This window comes from Chlamydomonas reinhardtii, chromosome 16 (genome assembly GCF_000002595.2).
Source record: "Chlamydomonas reinhardtii strain CC-503 cw92 mt+ chromosome 16, whole genome shotgun sequence".
In the NCBI taxonomy this organism is placed as follows: Eukaryota; Viridiplantae; Chlorophyta; class Chlorophyceae; order Chlamydomonadales; family Chlamydomonadaceae; genus Chlamydomonas; species Chlamydomonas reinhardtii.
Genome location: NC_057019.1, coordinates 5,793,164 through 5,813,450, shown reverse-complemented (window position 1 = coordinate 5,813,450; position 20,287 = coordinate 5,793,164). Strand labels below are relative to the sequence as shown.

General features: G+C 62.0%; 5 protein-coding genes across 6 annotated transcripts; 4 read left to right on the top strand and 1 right to left on the bottom strand.

The window, feature by feature from the left end:
- Positions 1-20: 20 nt before the first annotated feature.
- Positions 21-3,976, top strand: CHLRE_16g678050v5 (uncharacterized protein). The gene is made up of 11 exons (XM_043071347.1): positions 21-159; positions 243-308; positions 464-491; positions 737-838; positions 1,139-1,207; positions 1,440-1,556; positions 1,754-2,178; positions 2,477-2,683; positions 2,887-3,033; positions 3,201-3,254; positions 3,396-3,976. Exons 1-11 carry the CDS (start codon positions 101-103, stop codon positions 3,709-3,711), a joined length of 1,590 nt encoding a protein of 529 aa, XP_042916059.1. The 5' UTR covers positions 21-100; the 3' UTR covers positions 3,712-3,976.
- Positions 3,977-3,978: 2 nt separating this feature from the next.
- Positions 3,979-6,390, bottom strand: CHLRE_16g678100v5 (uncharacterized protein). The gene is made up of 5 exons (XM_001695914.2): positions 6,179-6,390; positions 5,973-6,112; positions 5,592-5,704; positions 5,096-5,195; positions 3,979-4,836 (listed from the first exon to the last, which is right to left on the bottom strand). The coding sequence occupies exons 1-5, from the start codon at positions 6,288-6,290 to the stop codon at positions 4,624-4,626; spliced, it is 678 nt and encodes a 225-aa protein (XP_001695966.1). The 5' UTR covers positions 6,291-6,390; the 3' UTR covers positions 3,979-4,623.
- A 190-nt stretch (positions 6,391-6,580) lies between these two features.
- CHLRE_16g678150v5 (uncharacterized protein) lies at positions 6,581-8,426 on the top strand. The gene is made up of 4 exons (XM_043071350.1): positions 6,581-6,773; positions 6,900-7,046; positions 7,264-7,306; positions 7,568-8,426. Exons 1-4 carry the CDS (start codon positions 6,711-6,713, stop codon positions 7,645-7,647), a joined length of 333 nt encoding a protein of 110 aa, XP_042916058.1. The 5' UTR covers positions 6,581-6,710; the 3' UTR covers positions 7,648-8,426.
- Positions 8,427-8,480: 54 nt separating this feature from the next.
- CHLRE_16g678200v5 (uncharacterized protein) lies at positions 8,481-13,086 on the top strand. Of its 2 annotated transcripts, XM_043071352.1 has the most exons (7): positions 8,481-8,849; positions 9,010-9,047; positions 9,231-9,330; positions 9,486-9,572; positions 9,768-9,810; positions 9,986-10,077; positions 10,208-13,086. In XM_043071352.1, exons 1-7 carry the CDS (start codon positions 8,721-8,723, stop codon positions 11,420-11,422), a joined length of 1,704 nt encoding a protein of 567 aa, XP_042916056.1. In that variant the 5' UTR covers positions 8,481-8,720; the 3' UTR covers positions 11,423-13,086. The 2 variants fall into 2 exon arrangements, with proteins under 2 accessions (XP_042916056.1, XP_042916057.1); XM_043071351.1 differs by lacking the exon at positions 9,986-10,077 and having other exon boundaries at positions 10,092-13,086.
- A 2,364-nt stretch (positions 13,087-15,450) lies between these two features.
- On the top strand, positions 15,451-20,286 carry CHLRE_16g678250v5 (uncharacterized protein). Its single transcript, XM_001695815.3, has 3 exons — positions 15,451-16,359; positions 16,613-16,810; positions 17,029-20,286. The coding sequence occupies exons 1-3, from the start codon at positions 16,165-16,167 to the stop codon at positions 18,610-18,612; spliced, it is 1,977 nt and encodes a 658-aa protein (XP_001695867.2). The 5' UTR covers positions 15,451-16,164; the 3' UTR covers positions 18,613-20,286.
- Position 20,287: the final 1 nt, after the last annotated feature.

Genomic DNA, 20,287 nt, shown 5'->3' with positions numbered 1-20,287 from the left:
TTGTTGTCCCAGGCGAAGATACGAACGCTATATAGATTCAAGTTGTCGCTATCGCCGAACCCTGGACCAATTAGCCTGCATTTTACTTTCTTAGCCGGCGATGGCCGGCCTAGGAGGCCTGCGCGGTGTTTCTGCCGGGCAAGATGCTCGCTTCTCAGAGTAAGCTCCAACAGCCGTGAAGGAAGAGCAGCCGCTCGCTGGATCCCTGAAATGCTTGACGACTGTGGTTTGTGCGCCCGCAGTAAGCAGAAGAAGACATTGAAGGAGCTGGTTAAGTCCGGAAAGGTCCCGAAAGAGCTGGACCTCAAGTAAGCGGTTCCGGCGGGAGGGGAGGGGGCGGGGGGGTGCATTGGTGGCGGCACGACACAGGCTCCGCCAAGGCCTTCCGGCTGCCGAGCCTGAGGCGCAAGGGCCCTGCCTATACCCACCATGTGTGCGACATGCTGCATGTCCTGACTTGCAGGGTTGACATGAAGAAGGTCAACTGGCCGGTGCGTGGGCACGGCAGGCGTGTTTAGGAAGGGGGCGAGCCTTGGAAACTGTAGGCCAACGTCTTGACCCACGGTCTTGAGCCAGTCGCACTTTCAGACCGGCACAGCGCCGTGATAGCGAAGCCCTACAAGGCAACTTGTCAGCGCTTGTGACCTCCACACGCTGCCCTATCGTATTACAAGCCGGCTCGTATCTGACTCCCGAGACCCGTCCGTCCGTTCGCGCGGCTTGTACGCACGAGCAGGTGATGAAGGAGTGGATCGCCAAGCGCGTGACGCAGCTGCTGGGTGGGCTGGAGGAAGAGGTGCTCATTGGCATGGTGTACAATTTCCTGGAGGATCCAGAGGTGAGCGGGGGTGGGTGGGTAAAAAGGAGGAGGGAGGCCCATAGGACGGGAGGTTGAGGGCACCGGCTGAGCGGGTGGGCACGGCTGTTTGTGTATGCGTGGTGTGTGTGCACAGGGACGAGAATGGGTGTACCCCGCAACACTTACACTGCGGGACGCAATCCGCAATTCTCATTGTGGGCGGCAGGAATCCCACACGACCGCTTCGCCGCGTGCCGGACTCCCCCCAGGCCCCCGCTCGCAGTCCCCCGCTTCAGCACGCGGACACGCCCTCTGCCATGCTGTGTCTCTCCTGTGCAGATGAGTGGGAAAATGCTGTACGTCAACTTGCTGCCGTTCCTTGAAAAGAACACGTCTCTGTTCTGCAAGGTGCGTTGGGACGGCTTCGTGGAGGGGCGGGGCGTGGGGTTGCTGTTTATGCTTCTGGGCTGTAGCTCATAGCGTGTACAGCTTGAATGGTGCAGCGGTGCTTGCAAATATGGGCGCGTTGGCTCCGTGTGCTCCTCACGGCTCCTGCCACCATGGACGCCAACGCCAACGCCAACACCTCCAGCACCAACACGCCAGCATGTTGCCGCGTATGTGTGCCCGGCGCGCGCAGGAGCTGTGGCTGCTGCTGCACAGCGCCAACCAGACGGCCTCGCACATACCCCAACAAATGCTGGACGCGGAGGCGGAGCGGCAACGCCAGCAGCGGCAGCAGCAGGAGGCGATACAGGTGTGTATATTCTGCGTCCTGACTACCTGCTGGGTCTGGGATCAGGCGGTTAGCACGTGTAGCGTTGGCGCCATCACAGGAGTGCAGCGACGGAGTGACCGTGTGCAGCTGTGCATGTACACATGTCTTTGTTTGTGGACTTGTATGCTTTGCCATCATCGGCTCCATCTGTCACACCTTTACGCTCGCCCCTCCAGGCGGAGCTAGAGCTGAAGCGGCTTGCGCAGGAGGCGGAGCGCGCGGCGGCGCTAGCGGCGGCGCAGGAGGCGGCGGAGCGGCGCGTGGCGGAGTTGAAGCGTGAGCCCGGCGCCGACGGCGAGGCGCTGCCGCCGCCGCCGCCCTTGCCGGGGGGCCGCGAGCGGCGCCGCGGCTGGGAGCCGCGGGAGGGTGACGCTGAGGAGCCGCCGCGGGAGCGGGAGGGCGGGCGGCACCGGTGGGAGCCACGTGACATGGACGCGCCGGCGCCGCGGCGGGAGCGCAGGGGATGGGAGCCGCGGGAGCCGGAGGGCGGCGCCCGCGACGGCCGTGACGGCAGGGCCAGCCGCTGGGACTCGGGCCGCGGAAGGGGGGACCGGGTTGAGGGCCGCGACCGCGACCGGAGCAGGGAGCGCGAGCGCGGCAGGTGAGGGTTACAGAGGGCGCGGCGAGAGCGGCTCGCGTGCGGGGGGGGGGGGTGCGAGTAGGGCTGAGTCGGGTTGTGGTCATTGTTTCGGAGGCGTGTGCTGCAGGGGGCGTCCTGGGCAATGGGCACACGGACATGGGTAGTTGCTTGGGCATGGGAGACCCTCGAGTCTTGACGCTTCTGTGCTATAAAGAGGGGTGTGCCGCATGCACACGGCACGCACATGCGTCGCCCATTCACTGCGATAGGGACGCGACACGACCCATGCTGTTCCTGTGTGCCCTTTGCACCCCTGTAGCCGCTGGCGGTCACCAGAGCGGAGGCGCTCGCCCGAGCGGAGGCGGTCACCAGACCGCCGCCGCTCACCAGAGCGGGAGCGGGGCCGCGGACGGCGCTCGCCCAGTCGCTCGCCGGTGCGGTCGCCGAAGCGCTCGCGCTCGCCTGTCCGCCGCCGCTCGCCAGATCGCTCGCCGCGGCGCCGATCGCGGTCGCGCTCACCGGGCGGGTAAGCGAGCTGGGATGAGTGGCTGGGGTTGTGGCTTTGTGTTGGTGGTCTGGAGGATGGAGTGACACGCAGGTTTTCCTCAAGCCAGAAGCCGAAGCAGTTGTATCGCATATGAACATATGTGCTACACCAGCAGTCACGCGTATTGCCCTGTATGCCCTGATATCATTGTGAACCTGACTTTGACGCCGTGCCGACTACAGTCGGGACCGGGACCGTGCCGGCGCGGGTCGGCCGCGGGACCCGCCCAAGCGTAGCCGCAGCCGGTCTCCCTCCGGCGAGCGGGAGCCGCGGCGGCAGGCACAGGATCCGGCGCCGGCTCAGCGGGACGGCCAGCCTAGCCCTGCCAGGTGCGTGGAGGCAGGGTCTTGTTCATGACAGGGCCGGTGCGGCACGGACATTGCGGGTTTGGGGCACGGACAGTGAGCAGCCCTGTGGTGTAGGCGCAGGTCCAGGCAACTGATAAAAGGTTTGACGGGCCTGGTTGACGAAAGCCTGCTTGTGCGTGGCTGTGCAGGGCCCTGGAGGCGAAGGAGAAGGAGCAGGACTCCGCGCTGCACCCGGCCGATGCGTAAGTGCCTACACTGTAGTGCTAGAGGCGTCTGCCGCTCTTGCGTGTGGGAGCATGAATTCACGCTGGCGTCTGATAACCCCATCCTGCTGAGCGGGTCTGAGCACAGGAGTTATGGGCTCGTTTGCGTGCCCTTCACAGGGTGCCGGCGGAGGGCAACGGGACAGAGGGCGCAGCGGCGGCTTCGCAGGAGGCGTACAAGGACAAGGGCGACAAGGAGCACAAAAAGAAGGAGAAGAAGGAAAAGAAAGAGAAGAAGGAGAAAAAAGAGAAGAAAGAGAAAAAGGAGAAGAAGGAGAAGCGGGACAAGGGCGCGAAGGAGGGTGACGTGGCGGCAGGCGGGGAGGGGCCAGGTGCGGGTGTGGGTGCCGGTGGCGAGAAGGGCAGCGACAGCGAGTCGGATGCGGAGCTGGCAAACCTGCGCGCGCAAGCGCTGCAGTCGGCTCGTAGCCTGTAGGTCATTCTACCAGTATGTGCTCTTCATGTTGACGCGGTGACGCGGTGTTTGTCAGGGTACGGTAAACGCCTGTGCGTGTCAACCCGAGCCTACCCAAGGCGTTGGTTTGTTTGGAGCCGGTGCCGTAATGCCACTGGTGTTTGGACCACCGTGTGCTGACGGCACCGCACTGGCGGGCCAGAACTAGACTTGACCCGGCTGACCACAAGTGACGAGGGTTGACTAGGCAGACACGCAGACGCAGACCATTCGGTAAGGTGAGTACCTGGCCCCATCCACGCGGAGCTTGCTGCCGGGCCCCATGTGGCTACGACTCATTTGAGCCGGCCCCTGTCCAGGTCTTTAACGACTTATGTTGGACATGCGACAGGCATGCGACCAACATTACACTCCTCTACTCTCGGAGCATCCATCCTGAATTCCTGATCGACCCGCGCAACAGAGCGGCAGTACCGGTACCCCTACTCATCAGCCCTGATCCGAGGGGCGCACGGAAACTCGATCCTTCTGCGCGTTGCCGACAACGACACAAGCTCTAGTGGAGCAATGGCCTGCACATGTACAGCGCATCAGGACATCTGCCGCCGCCGCAACCAAGGTTACACGCATGTCTGTACACAGACAGACTACCGATGGCACGTCATCCTTCCTGTCCTGCAACCCAAGAGCTCGCGTGCCAAAGCCTCCCGACTTGGCCACAACGTGACTGTTCCACGGCGCACAGCCTCTCCTCGACCGTGCTTCGCGTTCGTGGCAATCTCGCACTTCGACGACGTAGCCAGCCTGGCCCTCAATCCAACCCCTAACCTTCAGCACCTCCCTGCCTCTCATACTCTCCCACAAGGCTGCCTTCCATGCAGCCCTTCAACAACCCCAAACCCCAAAATCCAATACATTCCCCCAGCACTACTTTTACTTTTTCCGCAGCGTGGCCAGGAAGGTGTTGTAGCTGGCCTCCAGCTCGTACATGAGCTGCCGTACGTCCTCCTCTGGCAGCTCGTAGTTGGCGGGCTTCTGGTACATCTTGCTGTACCACACCCGTACCTTCTCGCGCGGCGGGAAGTCGGGCGGCAGCGTGGCTATCTTGTCCATGCTGTTGATGAGGTCGAGCAGGATGGGGCAGATCTGCAGGGCGGTCAGGAGGGGTGGGCAAGGGGCGCTTTGAGGGTTGTGGCTTAAGGCCTTGAGGGTGACGTGCGCATGTGTCGCACGTAAAGGCTGGCTGCCCATGCCCGCGTGTCTCTGGCTGTGAGGCTCCAGCACGCAGTAGCCCCGCGCCCATGCCCATTCCCGCCCGCGCCTGCCCACACCAAACCGCGCCATCCTGACAGCCCGCACCACTCCCAACACGCGCCACCACACGCGCCACCAGTCCACCACCCACCTGGTCCACCGCGGCCAGGTTGAGTTTGAGCGAGTCCATGGCGGTGATGAAGTGCTGCACCGTCTCCGCCACACCCAGAGCCTCGGGGTCGTTGGTGCGGCTGCGGCACACAGGAGGGGCGGGGGGACAGCAGCGACGGCGGCAGTGGCAGTTAGGGGCTTAAGGTGCGGGGCGGGCGCTACCGCAGAGTGGGTTGGGGCCTCGAGCGTGCAGCTGGAATGGCTGCAGGGTGCTCGCTAGGTGGCAGGCAGGTGCAGGTTGTGCTGCTACATAACGGCACCCCGACCAAAGTCTGTGCCCTGCCCGCCTTTTCCCCCTGCCTCCATGTCACCATGTGCATGCAAGCCAATCCCCGTTCCCCATGGCCCAGGCCAGCCTACCCAGCTCGCCCGCCCCTCCCCTCCTCTGCCCTGCCCATCCGCCCTCATTCAGCGCCCTGTCTCATGCATTCCCACACCACCCTGCTACCCCCCCCCAGCTCCCAGCTGCGCCGCACTTCTGTTTGGTGCGGTGCTCCACAGTGGCGGGCAGGCCGCTGTGCAGCAGCCGCGTGGCAGCCATGGGGCACTGCATGTTGTAGTCACTCATGAACTTCTCCACGTTTGGCACCTGCCGTTGAGTGCGGTATATGGTAATACAGGGGATGAGAAGAATAGAGGTAGGCAACGGCGCGGCTTGGGGTTGGGGCATAGCTGCTCCGGCGCGGGCTGTGTCGATGCAGCCGTGCAGGGACTGCTGACTGCACCGCAAGTGGGTGTTGCAGCGTGCCCCCCGGCGCACTCAGCGCCTGTCCGGGTTTCCCCGCCCCCGACCGCCAGCAGTGTGTGCCCCGACAGCAGCCATTCGCCCCACTCCGCGCCAGAGCCGCTGAACTCACAGTGTCCTTCATGGAGGCCCAGAGGACCTTGAACTGCCCTATGAGCCTCCCGCACGCCTCCTCATACTGCTCCGCGTTGATTGCGTCACGCACGAACGCTCGCTCGAGCTTTTCCGTGGTCTTGATGATGGCATATAGGTCTGCGCGCACGCCAGTGGCACAGGCGCTAAGACGTGGTAACTTCCTGCAGCCCTTCAATCGCTTACCTGCATAGCTCTCATACTGTGCCTGGTCCTTCTTGTTTGACCATAGCTTTATCTCGCCCTGCGATAGTGTCGATGTCCCTCCGTCTCTCCGAACGCTGGGCTGGTTTTGCATTCAACCCTGAGTCGATACAGAGGCGCTTGTTTGCCGCTTTTTCTGACGTGATGCGCTATTTCCTGAGCGTAAGATTTTCCAGATTGCAGCTGGCGGATAGGCGTGCAGCAGGAATCGCGGAATGAGCAGCGGAATGAGGGAAAGGCCAGTCACCAGAGCAAAATACTGTAATCGAGTGTCTCAGAGCGGATGGCACTTAAACTTTGGCAATTATGTTTGTGTGACAAATAATGCAAACAAAAATCACCTGAAGGCGAATCCATCGCCGTTGACATCCATTGACAGCCCCCGATCTACTTTAGCGCAGTTCTATAGGTATCCGGCTGCCACTAGACTCCAGAATGTCCGGCTCGCGATAGTGACTGAATACAAGCAGCACCAGCGCGGAGAGCACCGCTGAGAGGTGCCGGACCAAGAGGGATGCGGAACCGTGCTGGGTACACGCGCTTGGCGCAAGACTATAACGACGACCATCCCTACGAGGTGCGCGTCCTTTAGCCTCATCCGTGTGATGGGCACGCGTGGTGCCTCTGCCGGTGGACAAGCTGCAGCGGGTGGAGGGGCGGACCAGATGGCACGCTGACAGTGCCAGGTTCGCACCCCTTGCAGGAGGATGACCGTCGCTTCGAGCCTCTAGCACCGGACGTGCCAAAAGCTTCAATAGCCCTTGCCATCTTCCTCATGTGCTTCGGGATCTTCTCGCTCGTGGCGGCGTGGCTCCATTTCACTCAGCGCGTGCTGGGCAAAGCGCAAGCGGTGGGTTTCGTGGAGTGGCGTGTTGCATGCTGTGACACTGGGGAGGTCGACAACCGGAAGGAAGGCGGATTCTCTTTGGGCTGGAGTTGGTCCCTCATCGGAGTTCCCGTTTTGTCATGTCACATATATGAACGTTGTGGGAGTAAGGTAGCCCGCCGGTGGAGTTCCCAAATGAGTATACGGGCAATTACCGTATGCTCCAATCCATTGCATGCAGGAGATTGGTTTCACTGTCCTTGGCGTCCTGACTTTTATGCCAGGTGAGATGGGGCTGTGGAGGCTGAGCGGGATGGCACTGAGGGGGGAGGACTCATGCGGGGACAGGCGAGGCATTTGGGCGGGGGGAGGGGGATGCCGCACTGCGCCGGTACCGGTACCGGTACTGGTGCCGGAGGCAGCACCGCGCCGGTACCGGAGCCAGTTCCATGGCAGCATGCAGTAATCCTGCCTGCAGTGCCCGTGTTTGTTACTGCACGGCAGATTGGTGAAGACGCTATGTTGCTGCCACCGATAACCAACAGGCGCGTTCCACTCCTACATCGCCTATGGGACGTGGCGTGGGTGGCCTGGATTCAGCTGGGACCAGATCCCGCAGTGGTAGTGCGACTGGCCGTTGCTGCAAAGGCCGGCGTCGGGTTTCTGAATGCAAGCACGTGGATTCGACGAGGTGGTGGATCATGACGCCCCGCGTGAGGGGTGTACGGTGTGGCACTCAAGTGTAAGAGATGGGCACAGCGACATGGCAGGAAAACATTGCGTTAGCGCACCGCGTTCTAGGTGCTTTGTTGGAGCGGCTGCGCAGCGCTTGGCCGCTGCCTGGGGATCCAAACGGCTATTCCCGATGTTGAAGCTGCGTGGTCTGGCCCCTGCGAAGGAAGGGGTGGGCGGATATGAAGGGGACACACGCCACTGACACGAGAACGTGCAGCTCGACGTAATGACGTGAATAACGTTGATTGGATCTTTGAGGCGCGTTGGCTGGAGGGTTGCTTGGCGCACGCAACTTCAAATTTAGTGGGCAGTTCATCGGGTAGCTGAAGATCGACACGCGGAGTAGGGCTACACTGTTCGGTGCATGGGGCATGGGGCATCGCTGCGACACTTAAACAGCCTTTGATTTGGACCACTGTTTGATTTGCACCACTGTTTATAGATACTGCCACAAACACAGTTTCTATCTTGTTCTGGTGTTTTTTTGCGTCTTCGCGCCTTTGCGTCTTTTTTTGCGTCTTCGCGCCTTCGCAGTCGCAGCGGTTGAAGGTTTGCACCAGCCGCGCGCTCTTTTAAAACAGAGATCTTCGGGTATATCTGAGTCCTTTGTTCCAAACGTGAAAGCTTGGCGCCGGCGTCGCGGCGTGAGTCAGGGCGGCGAACGCGATGAGTGTTTGCTCTAGTGCTCGCCCTCCGCCAGCACGTATATAACAACTAAGAATTGGTCCGCTCAACATAGCTCACTGCCGTCGGCACACGCGCTGCAGGGCTCTTTAAGTTGAGGCACGCGCTCACGTCGACTGTGAGCACGCCAACGTCCCCCTTGCCGAAGCGGACCGCAGCCATATTGCAACCTATTGTCAGAGTGCTCGAAGTGTATTGCAAGTTTTTCTGTAGTGTCGGAGGACGGCCCGCGGAAAAAGTCAGCGTATCTTCTTCGTCGAGGCGGTTCTTGCTCTCGAGATGGGCCCGCAACAGGAGCCAGGACGCAGGCGACCGCTGCCTTTGAAAGCCCTGAATCACGTCAGCCGTTGCTGCGAGGACGTCGCGAGGAGTTTCGCCTTTTACACGGATGTCCTCGGCTTCATCCCGGTAAGAGCGGATAACTACCTGGAACACCTCCTGTGCGAGCCAGGGAAGCTACGTTCGACCCGGCTGCAGCCCCCAGCGGAAAAGAGGGGGAATGCGCCCGCAGCTTTTTTGTGCCGCGACGACACCCACCCCTGCTTTGTCAATCAATCCAATACCGCAGGTCAAGCGTCCTACCAGCTTCGAGTTTGAGGGCGCCTGGTGAGGCTAGGTAGCGCGTGGGAGGGTCCGAAGCATGCGAACAGTCGCATGCCGAGTGTTCGCAAGAAGTTCCGCTACAGGAGTTTCTAACTGCGATGTCACGCGGCCTCTCATGTCTACATGAGATGGATGATGTTGCCTAGCAGGACCCAGAGCTGAGCTGCCTTCCCTCCCCTCCGGCAGGATGTTTAACTACGGCATCGGTCTGCACCTCGTCAAGGGCAACCCGGCACCCCGTGACTCCAAGATAGAGCCCAAGACGTGTCACATAAGCTTCCAAGTGGTGAGCACATGCCGTGTCCGGTAATATCACCATACAGGGTTGAGAAAGAGCCGCACGCCGCAGGGGTGATGCCGGCACGCCGACTTACTGGGTACTTACGCCAAGTACCCACTGACGCCTCGTTGGCCCTGCCCCTGTGTCCATCTCGCTTGCAGTCCATCAGTCTGGAGGAGATGGAGGCGCACCTGAAGGAGTGGGGCCTGGACTACGTGAAGCAGGTGTTCGTGGAGGACGGCGTGGAGGTGCGGCGGCGGCCACGGGGAGGGATGCTTTAGCAACTCCGCAACATGCTGTCAACAGCCCAGAGAAAGGCATGCACTGATCGGGCTTTGCCTCGCAAAGGGGTTTGGGAAGCGCAGTGCCTATCAGGGGTAAACAATGAAGGGCCATACCGCGATGCTGAGGTGGCTTGTGCGCTTGTGAATTCGTGTGTGCAGGTGGGGCAGCTGTTCTTCCACGACCCCGATAACAACATGATCGGTGAGTGCGCAGTGGAGAGAGAGTTCTTATGCCGGGTGTAGCGGTGGGACAGGAAAAACGACGATTGAGTGCTCTTTGAACACGAGGATGTCCCTAGAACACGGAGGATGTCCCTAGCACCGGGCATCGGTAAGTATGAGCGAGTGCGGGTAGCAACGGCACGATGGCGTACCAGCCCCACTGACGTCAACCCGCTGCCCTCTTCCCCGCATGCCGTACACATGCATGGCCACCTTGCTGATCGCATCCCCTTCTCGACCAACAGAGGTGAGGTCAGGCAGGTTTCGCACAGTACCATATTGTTAGCCGCCACAGGGCAAGCGGTCCCTGTTACCTGGGCGACCTGGCATCGATATTGATCACTCCTGACTCGCTTCTCGCCCTGTTGTGTGCCCAGGTGTGCAACTGCCATGAGCTGCCGGTGGTGCCGCTGGCGGAGGGACTGCTCGCGTGCGCCAACGTCGCCGCCATCAACTCCGCCGCAGCGGTCGCCGCCGCCACCGCAGTTGAGCTCGCCGCCACACCCGGCGACGCCGTGAGCTGCCTCGCAGCGGCCCTGACCGAAATGCCCGCACTCATGGCCGCGCCGCCTGCTGCGGCTGCCGCTGCGGGCGCCGCCATCACGAAGGAGATGCACGAGCACGTTGCCGCTAGCAGCAGCGGCATTGTGCGCCACGTCGCCACTGCACCATCGACTGCCGACACACCGGACCCGGCCGCCTCGCCCAAGATGCCCCTCACGCCGCCCAGCTGCGACGCCACCACCGCCGTCGCCGCCGCCGTGCCAACTGCCATCATCACCACACAGGCCCAGGCCACCGCCGCCGCGCTGCCGCCGCCGCACCTGAACAGCACACCCGCCTCTCACCTGCTGGCGGACGAGGCGGGCAGCACCTGCAGCTGCAGCCTGGACAGCGAGCTGCAGGAGCCCTGCGGCGCCGCCGATGACGCCAGCAGCTCCGCCGCCTGTGGCAGCGTGGCGGGCGGCGGCCCGCGCCGCAGCCACAGCTTCGGCAGCTCCAGCATGTTCTCAGGTTTCTCAGGCAGCCTGGCCTCCGTGTCCATGCCGTCCGGCCTGCTGGTAGCCAGCGTGCGCGAGGCGGCGGCTGCCGGCCGCAGCCGCAGCGTGCGCGTCTCGGAGCTGGACGAGTGGCTGAGCCTGCTGGGCACGGTGGCGTCAGAGCCGGTGCCGGCAGGTGTGAAGGATGCGGGCGCGTCGGCGTATGCGTACCTGGCCTCGCCGGCGGGGGCGTCTGAGCTGGTGGCGACGCCGCCGGGGCTGAGCGGGCTGTCGTGCATGGAGCTTGGCACGGGCGGGGGCACCGCTGCCGTGGCGGCGGCGGCGGTTGCGGAGCGCAAGCAGTGCGGCGAGCAGGCGAGCCAGCTGCAGCAGCAGCACATCTACTCGCAGTACCTGCGCCAGCGGCTTGCCGTTGGTGCCTCGGCGGCGCCGGGTGCCGGCGCCGGCGGGCCGAAGGCGGGCAGCGGCGCTGGGGAGGCCGGCGACCTGCGGAAGCACAAGATGCAGGAGCACGCGGCCATGGTCGGCGTGATCAGCGCGATGGGTAGCGCCGGCACGGCCGCTAGCGCGACGCCCACGGCAGTGCTGTGAGCTATGGGTGGCTAGCAGAACCCGAGGGCAGGCAGTCGACAACAGCTGCGCAAAGGGAGAACTTGCATTGATACTCGGGATAGAATGCGCACGCACGGCCGCTGAAACAGCGGCTCGGACAGCTGCGTACTTCTTATCCACAGAACCAATGCTATGTTCAACACTTCACGGATTGAGGCGGGGGTAAAGGTGCAGCGGCGGGAAGGCGCCGTAGGATGTCGCCAGCACTGCAGGCGGCAAAGGCTTAAACACCATGCGCGGCTTGCAGGTTGTGTGGGGGTATAAATGTCTTGTCGTATCAATGATTGCCCGAAGTTTACTCCTTACAGTTGATACGGACTAGTGCATTCGCAGTGTGGTCCCCCCGTGTAGAGTAGTCATCATTGAAGAGGCCTCATAGTGTATCTCACATATAACAGCGTGGGATTTGGCTTGTAAGTGTGTAGGTTAGTAAGCGCGTGTGCTCTTTAGTGTGATTATTTAGTGGCACTGAGTGCTGTGTTTTGTGGGGCGGGTCGTATGCATCTTCCAAGGAGGCGTGCGCGCGCAGATTGCGTGTGCCAGTTCACTCGGTTGGCGGGGTCTGCAAGAGTGCGTTTTGTGGGCTTTAGGACGTCCATGATGAATGACTGTGCATCGCTTGCTGGTCGGGCCACTGAGGCGCATGGCTGCGGTAAGGCCGGGGCCCTGCGGCAGTGGCGGACCACCAGCGGGGGGGACTGAAAAATTAGAAATGTGATTGCGGGGCTGTCGTTTTTTGAGACCATGTTGCTCGAAGTCACGCGTGAACATACGGCCGTGCCGATTCTTCTGCATGCGCTGTGGTCGGCGGTCCGGCCGGCAGACTGGTTGCGTCATTGCTGGCTGTGTGCGGCGGTTGCTGCCGGCCGGATGCGCTGATACACTGGTGGTCAGTTCCGGGAAGGTCCGTGGCGACTTGGGGCACCTGTGATGGTCAAGGTGTTCCCAGAATGAAATAGTAGGCCAGCGTTACAGCGCGGGCATGGCACTGGAAAGAGGAGACGAGGCGATGGACGGGTGCGGAGCGCGGACAGGAGGGGAGGAACTGGGGTTGTGAAAGGGTTTTGATTTTGTGGGGGGTGGGGTGGAGGTGGAATGGGCGGTTGGCGTTGCCAAGCCGGGGCGTTAGCGGGGCAACAGATAGGCGTTGGTGGCACCGGGTAAATTTCTGTTCGTACGTTGGCGGGCCGTGCGCGCGCGCGCGCGCGCGTGTGTGTGTGTGTGTGTGTGTGTGTGTGTGTGTGTGTGTGTGTGTCGAAAATACCTACGGCAGGAAAAGAGACTGGAAGAGTCAAGCGCAAGAATTACCGGTAGTTGAGGAGCAGGGTGGGCTGCCATACACGGCTGCCTGGATTGCTGAAGAGTGCTTGCGTGGTGTAATGATGCCAGTACGACGCCAAGCGGCCACGTGACTACTTGCAGTACCGTATATCGGATGCCGGGAGGCCCCTGCGCACACGTACCATAGGACGGGCCTACCCGCGTGCTATTGAGTGCCACCTGCGTTACGTCAGCGGCACCCGGGTGCTCGGCTGCACGCCAGCTTCATGCCTGGTTGCGGACGCCACGGCTGAGCACCGAGCAGGGTGCGACTGTGCACCATGGCGTGACATGAGCATGAGCATTCACATGGGTTCGAGTCCATGTGGCGCCACGAACTTCATTTGGGTCCAGAGGCGCAATAGTTGCATGAGGCCCTTAACCGCGGGCCTGCTCCTGCAGGCAGGGCACCGCTAAACCACATGGCTATAAGGCTCGGTCCCACATGCCCCACGCACGGACGTTCAGCGGAAGCGCTATGGCACTCCCCGCCGTGGCAACGGCGGCAGTGCCGGCGGGCAGCGGCTGCCTGCTCGATGCGTGCGTGTTCGCATGATCCGCCACGCCACCGGCGCTGCTGTTGGATGCCGCTTTCCTGGAGATGCGGGTGGGGTAAAAACAAGGGCCCGACGCTACACCAATGCCACGGTACAGGTGCTGGAGCACACGGCGCAGCAGCTGGCTGGTGGAAGGCCCAAGGAGGAGGTCATTGTTGGCTGGGGCAACGCCAACACTGGCTATGGCGGTTGCATCAGCAGGTTGGGGCGGGGCCCAAACCGGGCACTGCTCCGCCTGCTGGTGGACAAGTACGCGCACCTGGTGGTGTACGTGGACGAGTTCTACACATCGCAGGCAAGATGAGAGCAGACGGGTTGGAATGAGTAGACAGGTGGTCGGGTGGACAGGATGGGGCTCGTGTACAGATAGCCGGGTAGCCAGCAAGGTTCACACTGTACTCCTGCCCCCTCCCTCCCCAGGTGTGTGCGAAGTGCGGGCGGCGCTTACTCGGCGACGGGCAGCGCTGCCTGCAGGCAGTCGTACCATGGGGGGGCTTACGTGCTCACCAAGTCCAAGTGTGCAACCACTGCGGCTATGTCCGGGCGATGAGGTTGTTCGGCCTCAGACTGTGGAGGGGCTCAGCCCCTTTTCCCGTGACCGGGGAACACTTGTCTGGAGATGTGGGCGTTCAGCCGCAACCCGCCTTGCCGCCGCCGCCGCGCACTGCTGGTGCCGCTGTCGCCGCCACTGCTGGCGCCGGTCCCGGCTGCACCTGTTATGGGCATCATGGGCGCCACAGCCTCCACCGGTCGAGGCAGTACAGGTGCCGCAGCACCTTTGGACGGTGGCCCGGCGGCGGCCGGCTCCAACACCAAGGCCAAACAAGGTGACCACCGGGGCAGGGCCGGACGGCTAAGCGAGCTGCAGCAGCAACCCTTACTCCTGGCGGCTCGACCGCTCGAGCCCACTGCAATAGGAACCGACGGCGGTGCTGACCAGTTGGCCCGGTTTGCAGGGATGCGTGGCGGGAAAGAATGGTGGGCCACAGCTGTGATGAGCGGTGGAAGCGCACCGCCAGGTACCCAGGCGACCGCATTCATCTTGGGATGGCAATAACAGTACCGTACTGTGCATGCTGCAGCCTACGTACTCTTTGTGGTCATTGACAATGCATCCTAGAGTCATGCGTGCGTCAAGGGGGCCCGGATGAACAGGCGAAGAGGGCCTGGTTACTAGGTGCTTGCTGTCACGTTCATCTACAATGTGTACATTGCATTATTGCTGCGTGTGGCCGTGTGGTCCGTCTAGTTCTGCGCTGCGCGCGCTTGCTTGTACGTCTTGCTTGTTGAGGCTGGTTGACGCACAGGGCGAGATGTGGGGAAGATGTTCCCCCGCCCGTAGAGTGCATTGCATGGATAGGACACAAGCATTTGCACAAGCCATAGGACCTAGAGCGTGGCTACGAACCTTCCTCCATCCAAGAGCCCGAAGAAGGCGCAGGAAAGGGGGGGTACTCGCAACCGTGTAGGCGTGGCAAAGTCGAAACACGTGAACACGGCTTAAAGCTTTGGGGCGATTGATCTTGTTGAGTCAGTTGTGTGCAGCAAACAAGGCAGCAAAGGCCATCAGGCCCTCCAGCCCGATTCAGGGCCACTGGGTGCCCACGTCCCCTTCAGGATGTATGGGACATGAAAAAGGCAAAGCAAGTGCCTAATGTAGTTGCGGCCGGATAAACAAAATTGCACCCAGCCCAGGCACCGACGATCATGGAAAAACGTCGCCCCCACGCCGGAGACTGCCCAGCACTGCCCAGCCCCCCCCCCCCACGTCCCCTTCAGGATGGGCGGGCGGGCCACACTTGCCTTCGCCTGCAACTTTCCGGTTCGTCAACTCGCCTGGTCCGCCTCCCCTGTCCCCTGGCGCTCCACGCTTTCCTTCGATCATGGGACTGGGCCGCCGGCCGCGGGGGCGGCCGCTTCACTAATCAGATCCAGCTCCGGAGGATTATACAGTGACGTGCACGCGCCAATCACGCACGCGCGATGAACCTTACACACAAACGCCAGTCAACTGATCGAAAACTAGCGCTGTCGAACGCAGGCGCGCTTCACCAATCGCTGGATTCTTTTGCCCGTTTGAATCTTCTTTCGTTCGCCGCGACAGACTACACCCCATACATATAGCCAAGAGTAAATTCAAGCACCACATGTTAGGCTTGCCCCGCGACAGTTTTCAAGTTCAACTTGCCGCGCACTTCAGAACGATTTTCTGTGCCTATACGTTTCCTCGATGCATAACCTCCTATCAGCGCTATTACTTGAGCCCAGAGGCGACCAGCGCTGCCAGAGCGCATTCCATCACACCGGCCTGAGCCACTTATCCACAATCGCAGCAGTTGTGGGTGATAGGTTGGTATTGTGCACTAGTCTAGAGTTGTTGGCGGGAAGAAAGGAGCGCGCAAGCCCTTTGCACCGGCCGCAAGTCGCGGACGCGGTGCCGGGCGCGTCTACTGCTTACGTGGCAAAAAGGACTGAGGTGAATAATTGTGAAGCATCAGGATTAGGCAAATACGGCGCATCAGACGGCGACGCGGAGCTAGGGTCTACACATTCAATGGTTGGGGTTCTCGCCAAGCTGGTCGCCGCGATCTATGGACTTTAGCGTCCTAGTTGGGCTTTGTTCAATAGAGTGGTCAAAGGTAGCGGCACTACCAGCAGCGTGCCTGAGGCGGGCGCTGCTGGCGGGCCACTACGGGTCCCTGACTTCCCGATCATCGCGATTTGCATACTTAATCCTCGTGCTCTCTCTCTGAGAAGTAAATTTCCTGCTTGCTAGTAGCAATACAAGGCAACGTAGCCTTTGTGCCTTATGTTTTAAGCTGCCTTAAGCCGAAGAAGGTCAACATGCTTCGTCGCGCATTTCGCTCGTCCGCCGCTCGCCCGCCCGGGCATGCGCAGCGGGCAGGCCAGTGGACGCGTCCGCTGGTGCCCTACCCCGGTCAAGCTGCCAAACCGTTGCGGGCTGTGCAAACGGGCCACCGCCACCAAGAGCATTCTGATGGCGTCGTCGCGCAACCCGTCGCGCCACGCGTTGCCCAGGTATGTCCCGGGGAAGGCCCGACGCGCGGCAAGTGCAGTCTTGTGTCTCAAACAGCCTCTGCACTTGGGGCCTCGGCTGCTGGCTTGCACACCCGCACTAGCGCCATGTTCGTTGCTGACGGTGACGGGGCCTGTAGCTGGCTGGCCGACGAAAACTTGCTGGTGTTTGCAGACCACAGGTTGCAACTGAGTTAAACGTAACCATGCCTACCAAACGCGCCGTTTCATGCCTCGCTTTTGACCAAAACCGCAGGCCTCGGAGCTCGCCGTTGCCCGGCACCCCGAGAATGCCATTCAGTCCACCAAGCCCGCCACGCCGAGCTCGCCCTCACCTCTGGCCTCGTGCGAGGAGGTCGCCGTTGCCGGCGTGTCCGCACTCCAACGCCTGCTGTGCGTAATTGTGGGCGGCACGCTTATGGCCTTGGCATTCAGCACCTCGGCACTCACCTCGGTAAGTCCACATGGGCGTGCGGCAACTCGCCTGACCAGGGACAGCAGGGGAACGGGGTAACAGGCGAATTTGAGCGCATGCATAGAGCTTGAACCGCTTCGGGCAGTAGAGCAGGTCAAACAAATTCGTTGTCACTTGGGTTCCCATAGCTCTTTGTGGTCGTCCGCTTCTCACACTTGCCTGCCGCCGCGTGCGTGCCTCTTCCCTCGGCCCCACAGATGAAGGAGTCCATGGGAGGCGCCGTCGCGGTGGAGGTGCCTGAGACGGGGCTGGTGCAGCAGCCCGCCACCACCATGCCGCCACATCCCAGTGCTGTGGCCCCCGCCGTCTCTGCCAGTGCTGAGACCGTCGTTGCTCGCTTCTCCACGACCTCCACCGAGGCCGCGCCCGCGCCCACCGCCGCCGCCACCACCATCATCCCCACCACCACCACCACCTCTCATCCCAAGGTTGTGCCCAAGGCCGCCAGCCAGAAGGTTGTGCGCAAGAGCTGGCGCCACGGCATGCGCAAGGCCGTCCGCATCCTCCGCCGCATGGGGGTCATGCCCACGGATGCTGTGAAGGACCTGATGCGCTACGACCCCGCCGCCGCCAGCGCCGTCGTGGCCGGCACCGCCGTGGCAGACAAGGTCGTGGTGCCCCACAGCGTGGGCCAGTTCCTGAAAGCCATCAACACCTGCATCGCCAAGGGCCAGCTCTTCGCGTTCTGCCTCCTGTCCGAGCCGGCCTGCAGGGCACAGCAGCCCGCCATCGACCGGGCGGTGTCGGACCTGGTGGCAAAGGGCGTGACGGTCATTGCGGTGGTCGCGGGTGCCGACTTCGCCCAGCGCGCCAGGCTGGCCAGCAAGGAGTACTGCTCCCGGAAGCTGCCCGCCCTGGGCGCGGCGCTGGACATGCAGGCGCAGTTTGGCATGGACGTGGCCGTGGCGTCGCTGCTGCCCGGTGCCTACGCCCGCAAGGACTTCGTGCCGCCGCGCCTGCCGTGCTTTGCGTTTGGCGGCCTGCACCAACATTCAGACGTGGCGTGGGAGGCCAACGCCCCCGTCGCGTACGTTAACACCGCCGACATCGACACCGAGACCTGGGCGCTGTCCGCCGCGATGCGCGTGCTGCCGCTGTCCGTGCCGGCGCCGCTTCAAGACGTGGCGTGGGTGTGCCGCGAGCAGCTGCACCAGCTGTCTTGCCTCAAGGCCAAGCTGCAGCTGGGGGGTCAGCAGCAGGATGGTGAGATCGCCCTCAGCAGCGCTGGACCCGCCGCCGCCGCCCGCGCCGCCATGGCCGTCGCTGAGGCTGAGTCCAAGGCCGCCTCCGCCGCCTCCGCCGCCTCCTCCGCTGCCGGCACCGAGCAGTTGCCGCGTGCCTACCTGCCGGCCAGCCTGTCGCACCTGGTTCCCACGTCGGTGGTTGACTTCCTCCGCCGCAACGCCCGCGCCACCGCTGCCGGCAAGCTCCTGGCTGTCATCCGTGTGTCGGAGGACGCGTGGCAGAAGCACGAGGCCAGCATCCGCGCTGCTCTGGGCGCTGCCTCTGCCGGCTCCGTGTGGGATGAGCCCGTGCTCCTACCCCTGAGCCTCGGCAGCAGCTGCGGCATTGCGCCGGTCGGCAGCCGTTCGCTGGTGCCTGCCGCGCTGCCCGCCCTGTACGCGGGTGGCGGTGGGTACCTTGCTGAGCACTGGTCAGCTGAGGCTGACCTGCTGAGCGGTCAGGCGCCGGCGGTCGGCCTGACCGACATGCGGCAGGTGATCGACCTGCACGCCATGCGCCAGCGCGCATGGCTGCGGCGGCATGAGGTGCCCGAGTGAAGCTTGGTGACGGGCGTGGCGGTTGAGCGTCACTGAGTAGATGCTATGCGGCCTGCAAGTGGGCGTGTGAGTGTCATGTACGATAGCATGTGTGCTTCAACCGCAGTGATATCTCTGGGCGGGGATTATGTACGCAATCTTTGAAAGCAGGAGTGTGCAATGGCTACCTATTACGCAGTGTAAGCAGAGATTCGCACTGATGGTGCACATGGTAGCCGCACCCAACTTACTCTAACTCTTGGACCTTTGACTGTTTTGGAGGAGCCAAACATTTACTCTCGGACCTTTGACTGTTTTGGAGGAGCCAAGTATGCTCCCATCACCCGTGTGACTGTGTTTCACGGAACCTGTTCACTTGACAGCTTGTGACACTGCCGGTATGATGACTGATTATTCTGACGCAAGGGATGTTACATATTAAACATACTCCGTATCGTATCCGACCATTTACTGGCTCTCCTCTACTGTGATACGGTATTGGGAAACGGGCGTAGGGCGTGCGTGTAAGCACCACCCTGGCCCAAGCGTTTCGACGCAGAGTGAGCAGAGAGCCGTCTTCCTTCTTACAGTGATTGTTCTGTGCGTACATATGCTCGGCTTGGATGGCGCGTGCGATTGTTACCAAGGACCTTGCGCCCTGACAAAGTAAGTATGCCAATCCCATCGTGTGGAGACAATGCCTTGGCAGATGCCATTGGTGGCCCACCGTGGGGTCATGGGCGCCCCCGGAATGTGGAGCCGTCCAAGACCGCGGACCGTCTCAGTTCATTCTTTTGTATCTACTTTTGTTCTTCTTTAAGGCTGCGAAAGGCTTGGGCTGTGAGCCACTGGCAAAGAGTTTGTTCTATGCCGTGCGTTGATGGTTACCGTATTTGGGTTTGGCGTTTGGAGACGAGGTTGCAAGTAAGGGGAGGACAGTTTTCCCTAAGTGGCTGGGTGGTGTCAAAAGGGCCGAGCAGAGAGGTCTCCACGCGTGTGGGGTAAAGGACACGACCATCAGCAAGCAACGGCATGCAAAGGCCTGGTGTGTCATTGGATGTTGAGACCTCCTGCTTCTCGTACGTGCATGGGACATGGGCGGGTCGGCCCGCGTTGCCGTGCATTGCCGCACCGCCGTCCCCAGGGCACACGCCTCATCAGCAGTCAATACAGAGCGCCGCACGTGACAAGCTGCCGTGGGGCCTGGTTGCGTTAGTAGCAGTGGAGCAGCAGCTAGCGGCCTTGTTGGCGGCCTTGCAGGTAGTGGAGCTGGGAGCAGCAATCAAGTGCAGGGGTGAGTGCCGGCCCTTGGGTCACGCATGGCTGGGGTGCAGCAGCACAGGCAGGGGCGCAGCCGCGCATGGCTGGCTGGGTGCAGCGCTGTATTGCGTGCGCCGTGCCGTGCTGCAGCATGCTGCAGCCGATAGATATGGGGAGTTTATCCTTCATCTGCCCTGCATGCGGTAGGGCGCGGTCATGCGGTGGGGTGTTGTTGCTATACCCAGCAGGGGTGCGCCTACTCGGATACGGCGCCAACGCCATGTATGTGTATGCTTTTGCGTGATGCCCACCAGCCCTGGTAGGTGCGGTGGGGCAACAGATGGAGGCCGGGTGCATTCGGGTCCTCGTGCATCATCTTAATGATGTGAGCCTGGCGACGTGTACGGCACCTGAATGCACGGCATGCACTTTCTTA